The sequence below is a fragment of the Lithobates pipiens genome, unplaced genomic scaffold, assembly GCF_037356315.1.
Source record: "Lithobates pipiens isolate NorthernLeopardFrog02 unplaced genomic scaffold, aLitPip1_a1.2 Scaffold_19, whole genome shotgun sequence".
Lineage (NCBI taxonomy): Eukaryota > Metazoa > Chordata > Amphibia > Anura > Ranidae > Lithobates > Lithobates pipiens.
This window is the reverse complement of record NW_027507764.1, coordinates 130,980,377-131,002,808: the sequence shown is the minus strand read 5'-3', so window position 1 is coordinate 131,002,808 and position 22,432 is coordinate 130,980,377. Positions and strand designations below refer to the sequence as shown.

Below are 22,432 nucleotides of genomic sequence, written 5' to 3'. Positions count from 1 at the left end.
TAAATAGCGCTCCCAAAACGCCCCTTCCCATTTTTTTAAGGTCCCGTTGTCACCAGACCTAAAAAACTCGGCCTGCTAGCTCCCAAACAAACCACCGCAAGAAACGTCCGGCGCTTTAGCGCTGTTTTAGCAGCACTTCAGTGTGAAAGTAGCCTTAGTGTGAGCTCTGCTGTATAGGAGGTTGTAGGAAGTGAATACTATGTCAAAAGTGCTTTCACACTGATGTGGTGCGCTTGGGGGACGGAAAGAAAAGTCCTGCCAGCAGCATCTTTGGGGTGGCCTAAGGGTGCTATAAATAAAATAAAAATGCCCCTGTCCATTGAAATGAATGGGCAGCGCTTCCAAAGCGCCTTAAAAGCGCCGCAAAATGGGTAATTTCTCCTTAAGGTGGCGTTGTCACGTGACCTTAAAAAACATCCTGCTAGCGCCCCGAAATGCTCCGCTAAAGCACTGCAAAAAAGACTGGTGCTTTAGCACTGTTTTAGCGGCGCTTCAGTGTATAAGGGGTCTAAATGTTGTTGTTTTTCTAAACTATGTGGTTTTTGCAACTCATCTGAATGGGGCTGTGTGTACTGTACAATGTAGCAGCTCTCCGGAAATGGCCTTGTAACGGTTTCTGAAAGAATGACTGAAGTCAACTTGAGATTGTGAGATCGAATGTGGGAAGCTCCCAGAATCTCACAGTTACTAACGTGAATCTTTATAGCATTCATTAATTTGGTAGATCTAGAATGTGGATGTGAAAGAGATTTTCTCATTTTATTTTTTTAAATAGTGAGGAAGTGGCACAGCAGGCAGGGCCTTTCTGTTCACTGCCCACTAGCCATGGGACCGGGGGGGGGGGGGGGGGGGCGGGGGTTGGGACATTTTTTTTTTTTTTAATTTCAATCAAAACCATGTAAAAAACTAAAAATTTATAAACATTCCAGGTCTGGCATATCAATTGATCTGTGGTAGATCTAAAACTTGGACTAATTATCTGTATCTTTTAAAGCTCTAAACATCGCTCTAGAATAGCATGGTACTATACAGCTTTGGTTAGATTGGCATCAATTTCATATCTATGGGGTGGTACCTGCCACCCTCTTTCTGCACCCGCACAGCTAAAAATTATGGACCAGCTGCTATGTCTGTGCAGCCATTGCATCCCAACAGACGTGAATGGGACTGCCTGCACGTAGATGAACGAGCACCCGTAGAATAGATGCATGCTAAAATATGCCCATGCAAACAAGGCCTTAATAGGATTGGACATGTGGATTTCATAAGATTCTCATTGCCCAGACATACCCTTTTACGGATTAAATCTATGATATGTAGTACATGGCTTGGAGACTGTAGCAGCTGCTATGGGAATATTAATTGTATGAGCATTGCAAGGGCTAATCAAGAACAGTCTGTTTTGTTAATTAGAGCCCTGATTTCCTTCTGCTTTCTTGAGGCAGGAAACAATTACTTTGATGTAGAGCTAAACAATGGAGAGTCACAGTCTTTCCTGAATCCACCATTACCTTTCTTTTGATCTTCTTTCTCTGCCATTCTCTGCTGAGCTTTCCTGAATGCTCGGAGATGCGTGGCAAAGTCATCCACTAACCGCGTGGTGAAATAAGGCTGCCAGTCCACTTCTTTTGACCTTATACAGAGATAAGTTTTTTTTTTTTAGCAAGGTCTTCAAAGTATTTTTGTACAAGATAAATGTTCTAAGATAAATGTGATTAAAGCTCAACTCCAGTCAGATATAAAAAAGACACAACATCAAAATGCTCTGTATTCATTAACCACTTCAATACCAGGCACTTTCAACCCCTTCCTGCTCAGGCAGGGGCCGCTGTTAGAAATCATGGGGCCCCATACAGCCTACCTGACGGGGCCCCCTTGACCCCGCCCACAACCCCACCCCTCGTTCCGCCCCTGCCTCCATGCTGTCAGGGTGGGGGGGGGGGGTGTCTGGAGGCAGGAGCTGGAACATGTAACATTTATAGCGCCCCACCAATCATAACTGCATCTGAATGGGAGAGATGTCAGTGTTTTGACATCTGTGCCCATTCAGTTTGTGTCCTCATACTGTACACCACGACTTGTGTCCATTTACATCAGGCTACCTCTGATCTGTCACATTTAGGTCTGGAAAAATAGAAAAGGATATTCTTTTCCATTTTTTTTTTCCCCACCTGAATGGACACGGAGGAAGGTGGATGTAAATGCACACAAGTCAGTTCATACCTGTAAACCTACATGGAGCTTTCAATCAGGTCTGCATGAAAAAGGACCTAATTGCAAAGCTTGGGTGAAAGGTTATCAAAGGGGAGTGGTTTGGGGGTGGTAAAAATGCAGCTTGGCTGTGTGTTTTTACTGCCCCTTCCCCCCACCACATATGTAAAAGTAGCATCTCACTATGTGCTCATGATGTATGGCTCTGTCAGTGTAACATGACTGTGTGGTGCTGACTTTGTTATGGCTGTGCTGAGTTATAGTCTGTAGCACACAGTACAGCCATATATCAGGAAAGTCAGCACCACACAGTCATGTTACACTGACAGAGCCATACATCACCTGTTGTGCCCTGATCATCATAATGATAATAACCATGGGGACTGCACATTCTACAATAGTGTGACCTGTCAGTGTGTGTGTGTGTGCAGGGGACTGCTTGCCTGTGTACTACTGCAGTTGTCCAGATTACTCCTGCTGCTCTGTCTGTCTCAGCCACCTCAGTGATAAGTCCCTCAAGCTGCAGCTCTTACTGAATGAAGGGAGCCGTATAACAGTAACATCCATCTGCCGGAGAGGCATACAGTGAGCAGGAAGAACTTTAGTTTGTGCAGGTATACTGAGAACAGCATGCAATTGTATCCCTGAACCCAAAAATGGAAAAAAAGTCCCTCTTCTGCTTTCACCTCCTGGGCCCCTCTGGTAACCTGATGGGGCCCAGGAAATGAATATATATTCCTTTTATACCTTAGTAATCAAGTGGGTGCGGATTAATATAGTTATTTAGCTTTTTTTTCTTTTCTTTTTTTTTTTTTTAGCTAGGAGGTTAAAAGCTGCTCGGGCCCCCCCCTGCTGGCCAGGCCCGGTACAACAGGGCTGGTTGTACTGCCCCATCAGCGGCCCTGTGCACAGGGCAATTTTCAGAGAGGTCGTACTTTTGCTTGATAATTGTGTGGTCATGCAACACTGTACCCATATGACATTTTTTTGATACAGAGCATTCTTTTGGTGGTATTTAATTACTGGTTTTTTTTTATTTTTTGCTAACCAAATGAAAAAAAGACTGAAAATGTTGGGGAAAAAAGTTTTCTTAGTTTCTGTAAGGGCCGGTTCACACAGCGAGGCGCGGCGAGGCGTGGCGAGGCGTCTCCGACTTACCTCGCCGCGACCTGCGGGGACCTCAGCGGCGACTTGCAGAGGACTTCTGTATAGAAGTCAATGCAAGTCGCCCCCGAAGTCGCCCAGAAGTAGTACAGGAACCTTTTTTCTGAGTCGGAGCGACTCGAGTCGCTCCTCTCAGAACGGTTCCATTGTACAGAACGGGGGCGACTTGCGGGAGCGAGGCGAGGCGAGCCGTGTCGCCTCGCATCGCCTCACTGTGTGAACCGGCCCTTATAAAATTTTGCAAAGAAGTAATTTTTCACTGATGAGGAAGCACTGATAATCAGGGCACCGATGATCAGTATAAACAAACTGCTGACAGCTTTGCCAGTTATCAGCTTTCTGACTGGCGTGAGGAAAGGAAGGTCATTAATTAACAAGCAACTCAGTTCACATGTGATCAGCTTTGATTGCACACAGCTGATCACGAGGTAAAGGGCTGTTGTGATTGGCCCTTTACCAAGATCTGTGATCAGCTAGGTCCTAAGAACACAAAACGGTCACAGAGCAGGCCCCAGGAGGCAGGTGTAGAGCCATGCTGTAGTGGTCTTCCATCTATAGCAGAATAATGAGGTGGTTAATAGCTCAGTTTGTGTAAGTACTTTTGACATAGTATTCACTTCCTACAATTTCCTATACAGCAGGGCTCACACTAAGGACACCTTCACACTGAAGCGCTGCTAAAATGCCACACATTTTTGCGGTACTTTAGCTGCGCTTTTGGACCTTTTTTTTGTTTTTAGGTTTCGTTTCAATGGGATCCAAATTTTTTTTTTAAAGAAACTATAAAAGACCCGTTTTGCAGCACATTCAAATCGCTTTTAAAGGTGCTTTTGAAGCGCTGCCCATTCATTTCAACGGGCAGGAGCATTTTGGGAGCGCCATTTATAGCACTCCCAAGCCGCCGAGAGAGATCTTGCTTGCAGGACTTTTCCTAACGTCCACAAGTGCACCAGCATAGCATGAAAGCACATATTGAAATGAATGGAAGGCAGTTTTTAGGCACTTTACAGGCGCTATTTCTAGCACCAAAATGCTTGAAAACTGCCTCAGTGTGAAAGGGGTCTAAGAGAGGGAAATGGAACTCATTAGTTGTACTGCAGTGCTTGTATGTTAACAAGGGACATGCTAATATAAAAGAGGTGAGAGCAGACTGAAAGACAAATGAGCTCACTATTCCGCTGCTTCTCCTTTCAATGTCCAGTCACGGACAGGGTAGGAACAAGACCTGAAAAGCTGGACACACACTAGTATATTTCTGAATGAATGTTTGCACAAATACTATATGACAATTCTGACCAATACAACAATGCTGACAATTGCTTTGGACATAAACATGTATGCATGTTATCTGAACTATTGAGAAAGTAAGGTAGGAGCTGAAGTGCCAGCTAATCCTAAAAGGTAAGGAACAGGATTGGACAAGGTTTTTATTATTGTGTAAAAAACAATATTAACTAGAGTAGTTAGCCAACAGATATTAGTTCTAAAGCCAGCCATACATGGATCAAAATTCAGCCAGTTCAGCAGGGACCGGCTGAATTTCAATCCATGTATAGGCAGGCTGATTGTACTCAAGTTGATCTATTTGGGTACAAAACTAGCATGTTTTTTTATTTTTTTATTAGTGCCTCCAGCTTTTGCCTGCAATGCAGTGTATTCTAATAACAGGGAAGTCTATCAGCTATCAGAATTCAATAGCACAGTGAGAGGGATTTCCCCCATCCACATCAAGCGTGTGGATGGGGGTAATCAAGTTTATTTATTTTATTCAACCTGTTGGTTGAACAAAAGACATGACCCATGTATGGCCAGCCTAACCGTTAGCCCTTGTACAAAACGGTCAGACATTCCGACGGAGAATGCCTGATCGGACCGTGTCGGATAATCCGACAGTGTGTGGGCTCCATCAGACTTTTTCCGTCGGAATGTCTGACCAACAAAGTTTGAGAGCTGGATATAAAATTTTCTGACAACATGATCCGATCAGACTTTGTCCGATCGTTTGTAGAGAATTCCGATTGGACAAAGTGCCACGCATGCTCAGATCAAATTACGAGACCAAAGCTATTGGCTACTAGCCTGAACGCAGTCCCGTCGTAACGAACGAACGTCATCACGTTCCGAACGATCTGATTTTTTCCGACAACTTTGTCCGACCGTGTGTATGAAACTGGAAAAAAAAAAATCTACGGATTTTGTGGTCGAAATGTCCGATTGTGTGTACAAGGGCTTACAGGAAAGAGGGAAAACCTTTTTAATGGAAAACTGAAGATTCTTCATCTTAAGTCCTGTTGTGTCTCTGGGATAGGAAGTGAGGAAAAATCTTTAACACCAGCATATACAAATTTAAAAAAATAAAATAAAAAAAGTACCAGTTACTTACCGGTAACTGTCTTTCTGGGAAATCTTCCAGGACGGCACACCTGAGAGATGAGAGGCTCCTCCCTACAGGAAACACAATCAATCGACAGCTGTTTTAAGTCCCCACCCTTCCCCTTGATCCTCAGTTTGTAGAGAAGTAACTCCTGAACCAGGTTCACAAGGGAAATCATTCCTCATAGGTACTCACCTTCTAGTGTTCTAGAATTTTCCCTCCTCCAACGGGCGGGAAGTAGGCCTGCCGTCCTGGAAGATTTCCCAGAAAGACAGTTACCGGTAAGTAACTGGTACTTTTCTCAAGTCATCTTCCAGGACGGCACACCTGAGAGGATAAACAAGTACCTCAGGCCTACCTTAGGGTGGGGCCACTGCAAGACCCTCTTGGCGAACCTTGGCTCTGCAGTGAGCTTTACCTCCACTTCATACGCTCATATGCTTGATGAAGGCATCTTAGCTGGATCATGCGGCTGATCTGCAGGTCTGCTCCACAGATGTTCCTGCCTTTTCCGCTTCAGATGCAGTATCTAGGTGAAATGGGCTCTTAAAAATGGAATCAGAAAACATGTTAAACTTGTAGGTTAGCAATGTTGCCTATCTCACACATCTAACAACCATGGCCTATTATGCCTGTAGGTGCTACTTCGAACCACTAAAAAGATAAATAAGAGACCTGTGTAAGACAAGGACACTACATTAATCAATAAGGAGGGCCTGTCTTAACACTATCCTGTTGAGGGAAATAAAACGGCTTCCTTTTTATCTTTATGTCAGCAAAAGACTAAAGGGAAGCCTACTTAAGGGAAATAGATTAACAGAAGCTTGAACCCTGGGTTTAAGGCATGCCCAATCTATGTCCTTACTTACGCCCGAGAGCCTTCTTCAGGAGATTTAAGTCCCTAGCAGGAGTAGACTACCCATATTGCTATGTCTAGTTTTGCTAAAAGGGCAAAATGAAGGCCATGCACCGAGCCGAAACCTATTCGATCGGGTATACATCTTTATACTTCATCCTCAGGCCCTAATACTCCTCTGAACAGAACTCTCCAAGTTCTTACTAAACAGGGCGATTCATTATCCCCTTCCTCCAGTGTCCCATAACCCTACAGGGCTTCAACCCTAGGAAATGGTTCTGGCATCCCTGAATGTAAGTGGTCAAGGTTTTCTGACATGTGGCATCTGCAGCCCGAACTCCTGGCCCCTCCATGGAAAAGAAGGCTGAAATACAAAAGGTGATACATGCATTATTAATATCACAAATAAAATGATCATAGATTGTGGGCACGGCACAATAGATTTAGACAGAAAGGACACAAGCATAGACAACAATGTTGTGTGCCTGAGTGTGACTAGCTAAACCAATATATCAAATATGGGAAGAGACCCAAATCTGAACCTCAATGTAGACAAACAGTCCTCATAGTCTGGTTTTCTGATGTGCTGCCAAGACGTAAAAACATTAAGACTCAAGCAAACCCTAAATGCTGCGTATTTCTTTAGTGCAGCTAGCTAGGTCATAACTGATATATAAATACGGAAAGGACAGGAACCCCCTTTACTGTTGTGCTTTACCTATGTACAGCAAAACAAGGCTATAAATATAAAGACAGAAAGACCCAAACTTCTATGTTGTGTATTTCTGACAAACCACCACAGTTATAAGATTAATATGAACACCAACTCCCGTGTTGTGCATTTCTGCTGTGCCACAGGGAAAAATATGGAACACAAGACAATCCTTTCTGTCATGCACTTCTGTAGTGTAGTTCAGATAGAACCAACACTGAGAAAGGACACAAGCAACCTGCAGCATTGTGTTTTTCTGAAACAGATAGCACCAACAAGCTTCAATCTTGAGTATTTCTGCTGTGCAACAACATAAAAGCAGACACTGAGGAAAAAGACAGACAGCCTTTACAGCTGCAATCTTTCTGGTCTGCTGCAAAATAAAACAATAACGCCATGATGAGTATCCCTGCTGTGTAGCAAAACCTCAATCAGAAGGGACAGATAAGTTTAGGGTTCCCACACCCGTGCGACCCAACCTGCGACTTGGGACTGCAAGACGCATGAGAAGTCATATACTATGGCTTCCAATGGGTACCATTTGTGTCTGTGCGACACCAGCAGTCCCTGATTCCTGGATCCACAGACCTCAAGATTACACAGGTCGCAGGGAAAAAAAAAAATAGCAATTTTCAGGTCGAACAAGTAAGGGGTCCCCAATGCTGTGACTCCCTGGAGGATTGCAGCCAACAAACCCCTGCTGTGTATCCCTAAGATGCAGAAAGGTAGATCCATGAGAAACACTGCTCACTGCTGTGCCTGATATACAAACGATAAGGCAGTAAATATAGGACATACAGGACACAAACATTCAATCTTTGTGTATGTCTGATGTGTAGTAATATACCAATACTGAGCAGAGAGGCCACCATCCTCAATGTGTCTCTCAGCTGAGCAGCAAAAACAAAATCAGAAAAAGACAAGCAACCTTCACTGCTGTGTCCTTTCTGATATGCAGCCAATAAGGCAGTATATGCAAGACATAAAAGGACAGACAACCTTCAATCTTGTATATGTCTGATGTGCAACAATATAACAATTCTGAATAGATATAGCACATCCATATTGAAGCGATTTGGCCTTGCGACTCAACATGTCAAATCGCATGGCTAAAATCAGCACAACACCACTTTGTGGTGCTACATGGATTACCAAAGGCAGTATATGTACTACACCTGGCAAGGGTTCAATTTGTATTTCTGCTATGTAGCCCAGCAAATTCGAAACATCAATTTTCACTGCTGCCTTTCTGATAAGGCAGTAATACAGGACACAAAACCTCACAGACCTTAATGCTGTATAAATCTGATGTGCAACAATAAAACACTATGAATAGAGATAGCACATCCATATTGAAATGATTTGTCATGCGACTCAACATGTCAAATCGCATGTTTAAACTCGGCAGCCATTGCTGTTAATAGCACTGTCTGAATCAGCACAACGCCACTCAAATCAGGACCATCAGACTTCACTGCTGCCTTTCTGATAAGTAACCAACAAGGCAGTAAAACAGAACACAAAGCCCCACAGACAGACCTCAATCTTGTGTATGTCTGATGTGCAGCAATATAACCATTATGAGCAGAGATGTCACCAGACTCAAAGATGTGCATTTCTGCTGTGCAGCACAAAACCAGAAAGTACAGACCACCTTCACTGTTGTATTTTTCTGATCTGTAGCCAAACAAAGCAGTACCTTTAGTATATAAAGGACATCAAACAAGCTTCAGTGCAGTGCATTTCTGATGTACAGCAATATAGCCCTTATAAGCAGAGATGTCACAAATCTCAATGTGTATTTCTGCTGTGCCACAAAAACATCCCAGCAAGGACAAACTTTCACTACGGAGGTCTACTGGTGTGCAGCCAAGGAGGAGTCATGGTCTATCCCTTTATGAAATAACCAACAGGCAATTTATTTCATAGGCATAGCCTGGGCTGTAGATACTAAACCTTCACCACCAGTGAAGGAACAGATCCTAAAATGGTTGGACACCCTATTAGTAGTAGTTGTTGTCCTACCTTACCTCCATAGACTGAGCAAACGCTAGCCAGCACATATCCAGGTGGTGCTGATTAGCAACTAAAGTCTCAATGAGCCCAGCCCTAGAGACCAATTTAAGACCTCTCTAGAAGAGGTGGTTACCAGTTTAGCCTGGGAGGTAAATAGATATTTGCAGGCTTCAAACAATCAATTATGTAGCTCTTGCATAGGTTTGCACAGAAAATCCTCAATTAAAAGGATGTAGGGAGCGATCTATGGTGAATCGCCTTTAGATCTGCCACTGAGTGGATTGTAGCCCAAACCAATAAAAAAAGTTTCTTCTTACCTCCTACACTATAATATAAACACAGTGTAAAGGTGGAGTGGGAGGTTGGAGCTTATGAAAGTTAACTATAGCAGGCAACCCCCAAAAGGAGGATCTGTGACAAGGGAACCCCTACTGTGCCACACAGTAGCTTGGTCTCTGCCCATCCTTGAATGTTAGGTCAGCTTTTAAACATTGTGAAGCAACTTCAGATTCCTAGCAGCTGGGCTAATAGGGCCGGTAACCTAGTGCACCTGCTGACCAGGGGAGCTTCTGAATCCACCAACCACTGCCCAATTAATAACCTGTTCAGTGGTATACCTGGCCTGTAAGTAACTTTGTATCTACCAGGTCCCCTTTGTACGCTATATTCATCCCTACTAAATGTACCACAACTGGGCATGTAGGGAGAGGCTGGCAACCTACTGCTGCGATAACCACAGTGTCTCTGCTGTAAGAGGGAGCTGTGGCTGGTGGTTTTAGCAGTGGCATCTGCGCTATTTGTATCCCGACCCCAGGTTCTGCACTGCACCAGTCAGTATATACACGGGGAAGGGGGAGCAATGGCCTACCTACCTCTTTCTCATCTGAGGTGGTTTAGGCACACTCGTTCCTCTGCACCACCTGTCCACCATACAGCTTCTCTGATGTAAGAGGGGCTGCAGCTGGTGTTTTTAGCAGAAGCTTAAGGGCTATTTGAATCCAGACCCCAGGTGAGATCTCAAATGCCCAGAAACCCTCTGGCTGGAATTGGGGATTTTGCAGCTAAATTCCCACGGCAAAAGGAAAGTAAAGTACTCACCGTTGTCGTCCTCCTCTTTTTGCCACAGCCAGCGGGCTTGCTTTTCCATCCTTATGGTCCACACGCAAGGAGGATAGCCGCCAAAGTGCTCCCCCCCCCCCCAACTGCTGTCCCCATAGGGAGGTGCCAGGTTAGGCTGTGTCCTGCACTGTACCAGTCAGTCTATATACATGGGGGGGGGGGGGGCAATGCCTTCCATTCCTCATTCCCATCTTCATATCTGAGGTGGTTAAGGCAGACATCCACCGTAGTAAACTGGTGCCTCCTCGCTCTAGAGAAAGGAGGATGTGGGCGCCTGCTCCTACTGACTCTCAGCCTTCCCTCCTGGGTAAGAACGCCGCCGCCATTTTCCCGAAGTTTGAAAATGACGCGGGTGCTTGTTGCCACGCCCTCTCCGGCAGCCCACGCGAGCTACCGGGGACCCAGGAGTCGGGGACAAGATCCCCCTGGAAAGAACCGATGGCCAGCACCCCCATCTGAACAGCCACCTGTACAGGTAAGGAGGGGGAGACAGGATAATGGCCCCTGAAGTTCTGGGTACACCACTGTACCCAGGGTCCTTCAGCTCTCAGGGGGGCTCTTCCAATTTCTGCTGCCCGCCCTGAGGAAAAGATAGGGGAACCCCCCAGGAAGGACAAGAATATCCTACCAGACCCAGAGGCTTCCCAGGCTTGTGGTCCGGCTCCCAGGGGGAGACCACCAGCCCCAGGCTTCGGGTCATTTGGAAAAAAACAAACAGTTTCGCTGTGTAGGGAGAAACACAATCAAAAACTGAGGATCAAGGGGAAGGGTGGGGACTTAAAACAGCTGTCGATTGATTGTGTTTCCTGTAGGGAGGAGCCTCTCATCTCTCAGGTGTGCCGTCCTGGAAGATGACTTGAGAAAAAAAACACCCTGGTGGGCATTTTAAGCAATTCATACCTGATCCAAAACTAAAATAAACAACATATTGGCTTTAGATATTTTAAGTTCCATCATAAACATTGTATGAGTTGTATAGGCTGCAGTAAAATGTTAAACACAGAATTATCCTGTAAAAAGTTTGTTTCCACAGCCGCAGTTCTTAACACAACATTTTAACTGCATAAAGCACAAGGACAAAAAAAAATTAAAAAAAATTAAATAAAAAAGGAGGAGGTTTCAGAAAATATACTTACCGGGCGGAAAATTGAACAAGTGCATTCTGAATAGTCTGCCTGATTTCAAGGAGAAATGATTCATCCTCGCTTAGCGTGTAATACCAGTACTGGACATAGTCCCGCAAGGAAAACTGTATTACCTAAAATCCAAAAAGAAAAATTCTAAGTCTCCAAAGTAACAAAAAAACAAGCAGCATATTAGAATGCAGACAAAAAAAAACGGTATTCTCATACAGGTAAGGCCCACGGCTCCTATTGCTTCTTGTTATTTCAATGTTTTGCTATATTGCACATATTAGTCTTTGAATCATTTTATGTCATGTGTCTGTACAGCCCTTCTTTGTTATGCAACCTTTGGACAAAACACAAAAAAAAAATTTTGACGGTACCAAAAACACAAATAATTGTATGAAATAAACTTGTTAATCCGTGGGTATCACACTTCCCACCAAAAGACCTTGATTGTCTTCTAGTAAACCTGTGATGCCCATTGCCCATAAACTCTGATAGGAAACCTTCATTTTGTTTGCAAATATTAACTCCCAATATTAACCCCCCCCCAAGCCAAAAATGACTTCTCTCGACTCCAAGGCACTCACCCCTTGTGTAATTCCCCATCTTCACCCTCTATCTTTATGTGGCTAATACTGGTATCTACCAGTCTCGAAAAAGGTTTGAATTTCTGATATTTCCGATTTACTGATTTATTATCTAGTCAGCTTCATGCAGGCAACTTTTTGGTACGGTCTAAGGCTTTGTCCACACTTGTTGCATTGCAGGAATATATGCAAAATCGCACACTTTCCCACAACCCAAAACAATGCACTGCTCTTTTACAATTTTGCAGTGGTGCCATTAGTTCTTAAGGTGGAAGTAAAGGCAAAAACTTAACCTGCTCTAAAAACGTACTCCCACCCACATTCTAAATCTAATCGCTCTAACCCTGTAAGGAAAAAAAAATTTTTAAAAAAAATCGCTATATTTACCTATTCTGAAACCACTCTGGTCTAGTCCCCAGCAGTGCCCTCTGTGTACAGGACAAAGCCGATGACGGCTGAGAAATGCCTGGGAAGTGATGTCACCCATAGACTTATTATGGGGCTTCGTTTGTCGCCTGCTTCTTCTACACACTGAAGCTGCTGCTGACAGCTCAGCCTGATACCAGACCAGAACAGCTGCAAAATATGTATGTATAGCGATTTTTTCTTAACGGGGCCAGAGAGATTAGCCTTAGAATGTGTCTGCGAGCAGGTTTAGCGTTAGTTAAGTTTTGCACCTTTACTTCAACTTTAATGGAACCCCCATGCATATTACCAACACAGACCCATTCATGCCCACCAATATGCATGGTACTGTAGTTTCACGAGTGTTGGTGTGGAACAATTATTAAAATGATTCATAGCATGCCGCGATGCACCAGAACATGCAGAAATGAACAAATATCCTGCACTCTGATGGCACTCTAATGTATCAGTATACTCTATTGCATCCCTATATGTAGCAATGCCAATACCATGTATGCTTGGTTATCTTTTGCTATAAAAATATAGAAAAAAATATAATTTTAAAATGTTGTTAAAAACATTATAAAATACATGGCATCTGGCGACTCTTGTAAAGTCAGATATTAGAAAAAAAAAAAAAAACTCCCAATGCACTGTTCCCAGCTGTCACTGTCCAGACGAAGCTACGCATTCATATAGCGAAATGCATTAACGTCATCAACACCCGAGGTGCCATACCTGCATCACCTGCAGTGTTGGAGAGCATATGGGGAGATTCCTTAGATCACAGAGCGGATCTAGTATCCGATCACTTGAATGCCGGCCCTTACAGGCAGGGACTCCAGTCTAGTTTACAGAGGACGCGGTGACCAGCCCAGGGGACACCGGCATGGTCGGCTTCCAAATCATAGTAACCTGGATAGCACTGAGTGCAAGGGTACTAAAAAGAGGGAGAAAGACCCATCTACATCATAATAAATGCCAAAATTACACTTCCCATGGACAATTTTTCAAATATTCCAATTCAGCTAAACCGGTTTTACTGTTGGTCATCAACCTATCCTAAAAGGCAGAACATCTTAAAAAAGAGCAGTTGAAGTTGTCCACTTTCCTGAATGGTCCCCAAATGAGCGATTTCTATATTATCAATGCAAAGTAAAGGCGCCACTCCCCAACCCAGTGCATTAGGATGAATGTGGCCTCAGCCAGCACCGCTTCAGCCACGTCCCTCTAAAATGGTGACAGATTTCTGTCTCAGCTTAGAGCGCCACTGCAACTTTCATTTGGATCAGTGAGTTCTATAGTTGCACTTATTATTATATACAACACCACAGGGGATGAGGTTTGTAATAGATCTAATATAATATATAGTTCAAGAGACGGAGGATTCATCAAGCAAGCTATACAGTCACCAGCTATTAAAAAAATCCATCAATATATTTTAAGCAGCACTAGATGACAATGACTTTCGCTAGAACCACATACAGTGGTGTGAAAAAGTGTTTGCCCCCTTCCTCATTTCCTGTTCCTTTGCATGTTTGTCACACTTAAGTGTTTCGGAACATCAAACCAATTTAAACAATAGTCAAGGACAACACAAGTAAACACAAAATGCAATTTGTAAATGAAGGTGTTTATTATTAAAGGTGAAAAAAAAATCCAAACCATCATGGCCCTGTGTGAAAAAGTGATTGCCCCCTAAACCTAATAACTGGTTGGGCCACCCTTAGCAGCAACAACTGCAACCAAGCGTTTGCGATAACGTGCAATGAGGCTTTTACAGCGTCCTGGAGGAATTTTGGCCCACTCATCTTTGCAGAATTGTCCTAATTCAGTTACATTAGAGGGTTTTTGAGCATGAACGGCCTTTTTAAGGTCATACCACAACATCTCAATAGGATTCAGGTCAGGACTTTGGCTAGGCCACTCCAAAGTCTTCATTTTGTTTTTCTTCAGCCATTCGGTGGTGGACTTGCTGGTGTGTTTAGGATCATTGTCCTGCTGCAGAACCCAAGTTCGTTTCAGCTTGAGTACACGAACAGATGGTCGGACATTCTCCTTCAGGATCTCTTGGTAGACAGCAGAATTCATAGTTCCTTTTATCACGGCAAGTCTTCCAGGTCCTGAAGCAGCAAAACAGCCCCAGACCATCACACTACCACCACCATATTTTACTGTTGGTATAATGTTCTTTTTATGAAATGCAGTGTTCCTTCTACGCCAGATATACTTGGACACACACCTTCCAAAGAGTTCCACTTTTGTCTCATCGGTCCACAGAATGTTGTCCCAAAAGTCTTGGGGATCATCAAGATGTGTTGTGGAGAAATTGAGACGAGCTTTGATGTTCTTTTTGCTCAGCAGTGGTTTTCTCCTTGGAACTCTGCCATGCAGGCCATTTTTGCCCAGTCTTTTCCTGATGGTGGAGCCATGAACGCTGACCTTAACTGAGGCAAGTGAGGCCTGCAGTTCCTTGGACGTTGTTGTGGGGTCTTTTGTGACCTCTTGGATGAGTCGTCGCTGCGCTCTTGGGGTAATTTTGGGCGGCCGGCCACTCCTGGGAAGGTTCACCACTGTTCCATGTCTTCGCCATTTGTGGATAATGGCTCTCACTGTGGTTCGCTGGATTCCCAAAGCTTTGGAAATGGCTTTATAACCCTTTCCAGACTGATAGATCTCAATTACTTTCTTTCTCAATTGTTCCTGAATTTCTTTGGGTCTCGGCATGATGTGTAGCTTTTAAGGATCTTCTGGTGGACCTTACTGTGTCAAGCAGCTCCTATTTAAGTGATGCCTTGATTGTGAACAGGTGTGGCAATAATCAGGCCTGGGTGTGGCTAGAGAAATTGAACTCAGGTGTGGACAACCACAGTTATAGTATGTTTTAACAAGGGGGGCAATCACTTTTTCACACAGGGCCATGATGGTTTGGATTTTTTTTCACCTTTAATAATAAACACCTTCATTTACAAATTGCATTTTGTGTTTACTTGTGTTGTCCTTGACTATTGTTTAAATTGGTTTGATGTTCCGAAACACTTAAGTGTGACAAACATGCAAAGGAACAGGAAATGAGGAAGGGGGCAAACACTTTTTCACACCACTGTAAGTTATTTTTATCATTTGTTAGTAGGGGTGCAACTCATAGAAGTCAACTGCTTCAGTCAAAAACAGTGCGTTGCAAATACAGTAAAACCTTGGACTGAGAGTAACTTGGTCTGAGAGTGTTTTACAAGACAAGCTATTTTATTTATTTATTATAATTTTTTTTTAAGTTTGACTTGATAAACAAGCGATGTTTAGATATACAAGCCACGTCATGTCCCAACTAGTATAAAAGAGAAGAGAGGCGCCTCCAAGTGTAGCATTTAATGCAGGTACAACATTTAACAACTCACATAGTTGATGATTAATACAGGCACATCTAAGTATACAGGCATCCAGGGTAAAGCTGTCCACATACTGTCCTCCCCACCGCAATCAATGTCATCCCTTCCACGCTGTGCTCCACAAGTGGTTTATGCCTTGCTTTCAGATTATTCTATGGCAGGGTAGTCTTCCCGGTCACGATTTCAGACTGATAACGGTGAGAGCTGGCAGTGCAGAGGGGATTGTCTATCTATGTGGACAGCTTTACCACGGATGCCTGCATATATAGATGTGCCTCTTTTATTCATCAACCATGCGAGTTGCTAAATGTTGCACCTTCATTAAATGTAACCATATTGCTACACTTAGAGGCGCCTCTCCTTTTTATACTCTATAGCTCCTGCTGGATTTTGCTTCTAATCCCCTTGTAGAGGCTTCCATTTGTGGATGGACATTTAACGGTTACACAACCTATCACATTGCTATAATCTTTTTATATGGCCTATAAACTGAAGGACTTATGAATAAACGGATGTGGAATGAATCATCTGAGTTTAAATGATTTCTTATGGGGAAATTTGCTTTGATATGCGAGTGCTTTGGATTACAAGCATGTTTCCAGAACAAATTATGCTCGCAATCCAAGGTTTTACTATATAGGTGTTGTAAATAGGATGCTACATACCTTGCTGAAAATTAAAATCATCAATGTAGCCTAAATGATTGGGCTAAGCATAGCTAATTTACATTGAAATCTTTCTCCCCCCCTCTAGAGAATGCCCCAGAATTCAATTTTCTTTTTAGATTGTTACTGTAGTGAGAAACAACTTTTATTACTCCCTGTGGTGTCATCAACAGGCTTTTTGTAGGGGCGGCTGCTTAGAGCTCAGGCACACTCCTGGAACTACATCACCGAAGAGTCCTTTTCCTACACACCGGGTGTGGGCAAGCCCCTGGGAGTCAAGGCAACAGTGACGTTTTGTATGGAAATAAACTGAATGCATGAGAAGTGGGACTGGAGAAGTCTGGTAAATCTGCTTGGGATTTCGGTGCAGCAGAAGCAGCCCAAACAGAAAATTGGACCACACTGGATTTCTGGCAGATCAATAGGCACTTCTCTGCAGTTTTTTTTTTGAACATTTACGCTAAACTTTTCTGAAATCCACCTAACACTTTCTACTAAAAATACACCTTGTGGTATGCATCCATTATTTCCGATTAGGTCACCTGGCATTGCAAAGTACTACAGTGGGAGGTCAAACATGAAAAAAAAAAAATGTATATACTCCAACTGAAAAAGGGACCAGTGGTAATTAATTTTACATTCCTTTACTGTCAGATCACACCATAGAATGGAGTGCTGTCCATTTATTATCGCTGGGAATTCCAGAGAATCTTTAATCCCTTGTGCTCAGCTTAGCCAAGTACTCAGATTCCTTATGATCAGGCCAAAATTCAATCAGTGGTTGGCCCTGTCAGCATTTCTCCACCCGATATGCTCTGATTGCAAAATTGAAGGAGCTGAGGGGAAATTGTCAACCAAACAGTGCCTGTATCCAATCAGAAATGCTGGCTGTGACAATACAATAGCCGCAGTGGGAGATTTGTCCATTAACGCAGTTTAGCATGGATGGGTGGATTGGTTCAATTTTTTTAAATTCAGTCTGCAGTCTGAACAAAAGAAAGCTACAGCAAATAAATAAAGTATTCAGACCCCCTTCATGTTTTTCAATTTTGTATGATGTAGCCTAGTACTACAGTTGTTTAAATTCATTTTTTTTCCCTCATCAATCTACACCAAGTACCCCATGACGACAAAGGGACAACAGAATTTTAGAAATGTCTGAATTTATTAAAGGAAAAAATTAAATATCACATTGGCATAGGTATTCAGACTCTTTGCAACAACACTTGAAATTTAGTTCAGGTGCCTCCCATTTCTCGATCGTTGCTGAGAGGTTTGATTGGAGTCCACCTATGGTAAAATTAAATTGATTGGACATGATTTGGAAAGGCACACTCTTTATAAAAGGCCTCACAGTTGACAATGCATACTGTTTTAGAGCAAAAGCCATGAGGTCAAAGGAACTGCCTACAGAGCTCAGACAGGATTATAAAAAGGCACAGACGATTCCCAAGAGCACAGTGGCCTCCATAATTCTCAAATGGAAGAAGTTCGGTATAAACCGGGACTCTTCCAAAAGCCGGTTTCCCATCCAAACTGAGCACATCGGGGAGAAGGGCCTTAGTAAGAGAGGTAACCAAGAACCTGATGGTCACGCTGACTGAGCTCCAGAGATCCTGTGTGAAGATGGTACAAGGTTCCAGAAGAACCACCATCAATGCAGCCCTCCACCTATCTGGGCTTTATGGCAGTGTGGCTAGACAGAAGGCTCTTCTCAGTTTGGAATAAAAAAAAAAAAAAAAAAAAAGCACCCGAAGGACTCTCAGAACTTTGAGAAACAATTTCTCTGGTCTGATGAAACCAAGATTGAATTGGCCTCAATTCTAAAAACTTATGACTGGAGGAAACCAGGCACTGCTCATCACCTGCCCAATACCATCCCAACAGAGAAGAATGATGGTGGCAGCATCGTGCTGTGGGGGTGTTCCTCTGCAGCAGGGACTGGGAGAATGGTCAGTGTTAAGGCAATGCTGAGTGGATCAAAGTACAGAGATATCCTCAATGAAAACTTGTTCCACAGCACTCAGGACCTTAGACTGAGCCGAAGGTTCACCTTCCAATATGACAACTGAACATCTCTGGAGAGACCTGAAAATGGCTGTCTACTGATGGTCCCCATCCAACCGGACTAAGCTTGAAAGAATTTGCTAAGAATGGCAGAAAATCCCCCAATCCAGGTGTGCAAAGCTTGTCACATCATACCCAAAAAAGACTCAAGGCTGTAACTGCTGCGAAAGGTGCTTCAACAAAGTACTGAGTAAAGGGTCTGAATACTTTAGTACATGTGATATCTCACTTTTTTTCTAAAATTCTGTTTGTCACTTAGTCGTTATGGGGTACAGAGTGTAGATTATTGAGAAAAAAAAAAGAATTTAAATTGGTTGTAAAAGTAATTTTTTTATTTTTTTAAATAACAAAAATGTTATACTTACCTCCACTGTGCAGCTCGTTTTGCACAGAGTGGCCCTAAACCTGGTCTTCTGGGGTCCCACGGCAGCTGTTTCGGGTCCCCCCCCCCCCCACAAGGACTTCACATTCATGCGAGCTCCCTCGCATGGTGAGGAGTGCTTGCGGGCACGCTCCCGTGATACAGCCGGCGGCTATAGCCGCTCACTGTATCACCCGGCCCCGCCCCCCGCATCATTGGATGTGATTGACAGCAGCGCGAGCCAATGGCTGCGCTGCTTTCAATCCATCCACTGTAACCACTGGTTACAGTGGATGGATTGAAAGCAGCACAGCCATTGGCTCACGCTGCTGTCAATCACATCCAATGATGCGGGGGGCGGGGCCAAGTGATACAGTGAGCGGCTATGGCCGCCGGCTGTATCACGGGAGCGCGCACGCAAGCACTCCTCACCATGCAAGGGAGCTCGCATGCATAGAATGCATTAAGGTGAAATTTTTTTACCTTTACAACCCCTTTAAACAACTGTAGTATCAGGCTACAACATAACAAAAATTGAAAAAAGTGAAGGGGGTCTGAATACTTTATTAATGCACTGTATATATTTATTGCATTAAGTCATTGCAAATGGGATGATTCTCATTGCGGTCTTTGCTTTACAGAGCACAGCTGGAGGAGTGGGACTCCCTCTTTTTGGTTTGAGCATGGCTGTAGCTATTAAAGTGGAAGTAAACTCCCCTATCGTTTTCAGCCAAGGAAGCTGCCATCTTTGCCTCTGTTTAATCTTCAACTGCTATGGTGCTGCACATGTGATTCGTTATGACACCAGCCATTGGATGGTTTGATAGTTTGGCTGAGAGCACAGCCAATGTGCAGTTAGCATTCGCGGCATGCCTATTTTTTTTTTAACTGTTTAAATCCATGGGTTTACTTCCACTTTAAAACCCTGGGGAAAGGAATAGTATGTGGATTAACCCATCAGTCCGTTTTACCCTTAAAAATCTAAGCAAAAATATTTCAGCATTAAGCTGAGGTTTCCCAGAAGCAGATTATGTGTTCTTGTTTTATGCCTTCAGTAAATTGTTATTCTCGGCTTCCTTGTTATTGTCTCTGTGTGTTCTCACTTCCTCTTACTTACGTTAACAGCAGGTTAACTTCATACGGATCGCTTGTGGAAGACAGAGCTATGATAAAAGCAAAATGATGCAATATCAAATGTGTCATATGAGAGACATGGGGACTGAACACCGCTTCTGAAAAGACTAGGTCCTTGGCCGTTAGCATTATCATCCTCTTGATTAAATACCAAGCCACTGATCTAGAACAAGTCAAAGGATTTCGTACTCTTCTGTGACTTTCTGAATAGGTCTAATTCCTCTGGGTTAATGGCCCTCGATATTGACGGCACTTTGATTGATCAACTTGGATACAATCAGCCCGCCCATACACTGTTCAAATCTTGGCCAGTTCAGCAAGGATTCGGACCGTCTGTGACCATCTTAAAGAGAAAGTAAACCCTGATGGGTTTTACGTCTTCTCTTTTCCCCTGCAAAGTAAAAGCATAATGCCATTATGTTGCACTTACCTGTAAGCAAAGACCGCGATGTCCCCGCTATTGGCCGCATCCATCTTCGCCCCTCTTCCTTCTGGGTCTGTGACTCGCTGGAGTTGCGCGAGTCACATGCACGCGGGAGCCACCAGTCACAGCACAGGCCTTCTAGAAATGGCATGATCAAGCCCTTTCTTCAGTGCCCATGCTCCAATCACATCAGCGCAAGTGTATATGGTAAATATCTCCTAAACCGTGAAGGTTTAGGAGATATTCCCAGTAACTATAGGTAAGCCTTATTATAGGCTTACCTGTAGGGAAAAGTGGTTTAACTAGGTTTAAAACCACTTTAAGGGCTTGTTTAGACTTGCATATGGGTGGTTAAAAACGTGCAGTTGAGCTCGGTTTTTAGCAACCCCCCCACCACTGCTCTTTCTCCAAAGATGGAATGGCAGCAGACAGGGGTGTTCAATTGCTGCAGCCGTGACACAATGCTTCACACCCGCAGCAAAAGCCATCGCTCCCGTCACGAAATGTGAAGAGGTCACTGCGGGTATCCTCATCTCTATGCGCCTGCAGTTCATACCTGCAGCCGTTTTATTTTCTTTACCATGACAGAGAAACATGAATTATTTTATTTATTACAGGTATTTCTATAGCGCTGTCAATTTACGCAGCGCAGCACATATATATTGTACATTCACATCGGTCCTGCCCTTTTTGCTTTGATTTTTAAAAGGTAAAATGGACTAATCCAAACATTGGATTCCTTTTTTCTAGGGTTTCAATAGCTACAACCATGCTCAAACTTAAAAAAAAAAAAAAAAAAAAAAAAAAAAAAGGGAGTCCCACTCCTCCAGCTGCACTTTGTAATGTACATCAAAGACCATTTTATTGAGAATCAAATCCCATTGTAATAAATTAAGATGGCTAGAAATAATCATTTATTTCTCATTACAAGTATAGTGCCATCAATTTACACAGCGCTATATAAATATAAATATAAATATATATATATAAATAAAATATATTTAGCTCATATCAGTCCCTGCCTGCAAGCAGCAATCTAAGGTTCCCAACTCTTAAATTCTACTAACACATGCTAGGGCCAATTTAGACAGGATCCAATTAACCTACCAGCATGTCTTTGGAGTGTGGGAGGAAAGTGGAGTACCCGGAGGAAACCCACGCAGGCACGGAGAGAACATGCACACTTTGAATATATAAAAAAAATGTAATATTGTAAGTAAAAGCTGCATGTTTTTGAAAAAAAAAAAAAAATCTTATATTACCTACCATTATAACTTCTACAGTACACCAAATCTCCTGCTCATAAATTTATAATAATATGTATTAATATTCTTATCACTTCTTCCTCGGCATCATGCTTAAACAAAAAATGTAATCAGTGGACCTGACTGCATACTTTAAAGGAATTTCACTCCCCCCTGCCTGCTTTTTTCTCCCCATCATCTTCCCATACCGGTTATGCTGGGTTTTCTTCACAGAAAAAAAAAAACAAAGAGAACCATCCTCCCTTGTCTAGCAGATCCAGTGTTCTCCTGCAATCTGCTGCTCATGTGTTGCAGCCGGTGTCACATGTTACCATATTAGTCTCCCCAGCCAACTGTTCCTTCTGGGTTCAGAATGCTCTGAGAACGGGCTCCCGCAGCCTCCTGGGTTACATGATGGGGATATCCCAGGGGGCTGTGGGAGGAGGAAACATTTTCACCTAGGCAAGAATGGCGGCAGAAGAAAAAAAACAAAAAAAAAAACAAGCGAAATACCCCAACCCACCCATCCCCCCAAAAAAACAACATTTATGTACACGCTCCATGCATCACTGTT

General features: G+C 43.3%; 1 protein-coding gene across 4 annotated transcripts in view; it reads right to left on the bottom strand.

Moving 5' to 3' along the window:
• SNX13 (sorting nexin 13) overlaps positions 1 to 22,432 on the bottom strand; it is a 223,398-nt gene that overhangs the window by 103,189 nt on the left and 97,777 nt on the right. For all 4 annotated transcript variants that reach the window (XM_077491271.1, XM_077491268.1, XM_077491270.1 and 1 more), the window contains 2 exons: positions 11,589 to 11,710; positions 1,512 to 1,633 (listed from right to left, as the gene is read on the bottom strand). In XM_077491271.1, the coding sequence (XP_077347397.1) occupies positions 1,512 to 1,633; positions 11,589 to 11,710 (244 nt within the window). The remainder of the gene's footprint in view (positions 1 to 1,511; positions 1,634 to 11,588; positions 11,711 to 22,432) is intronic.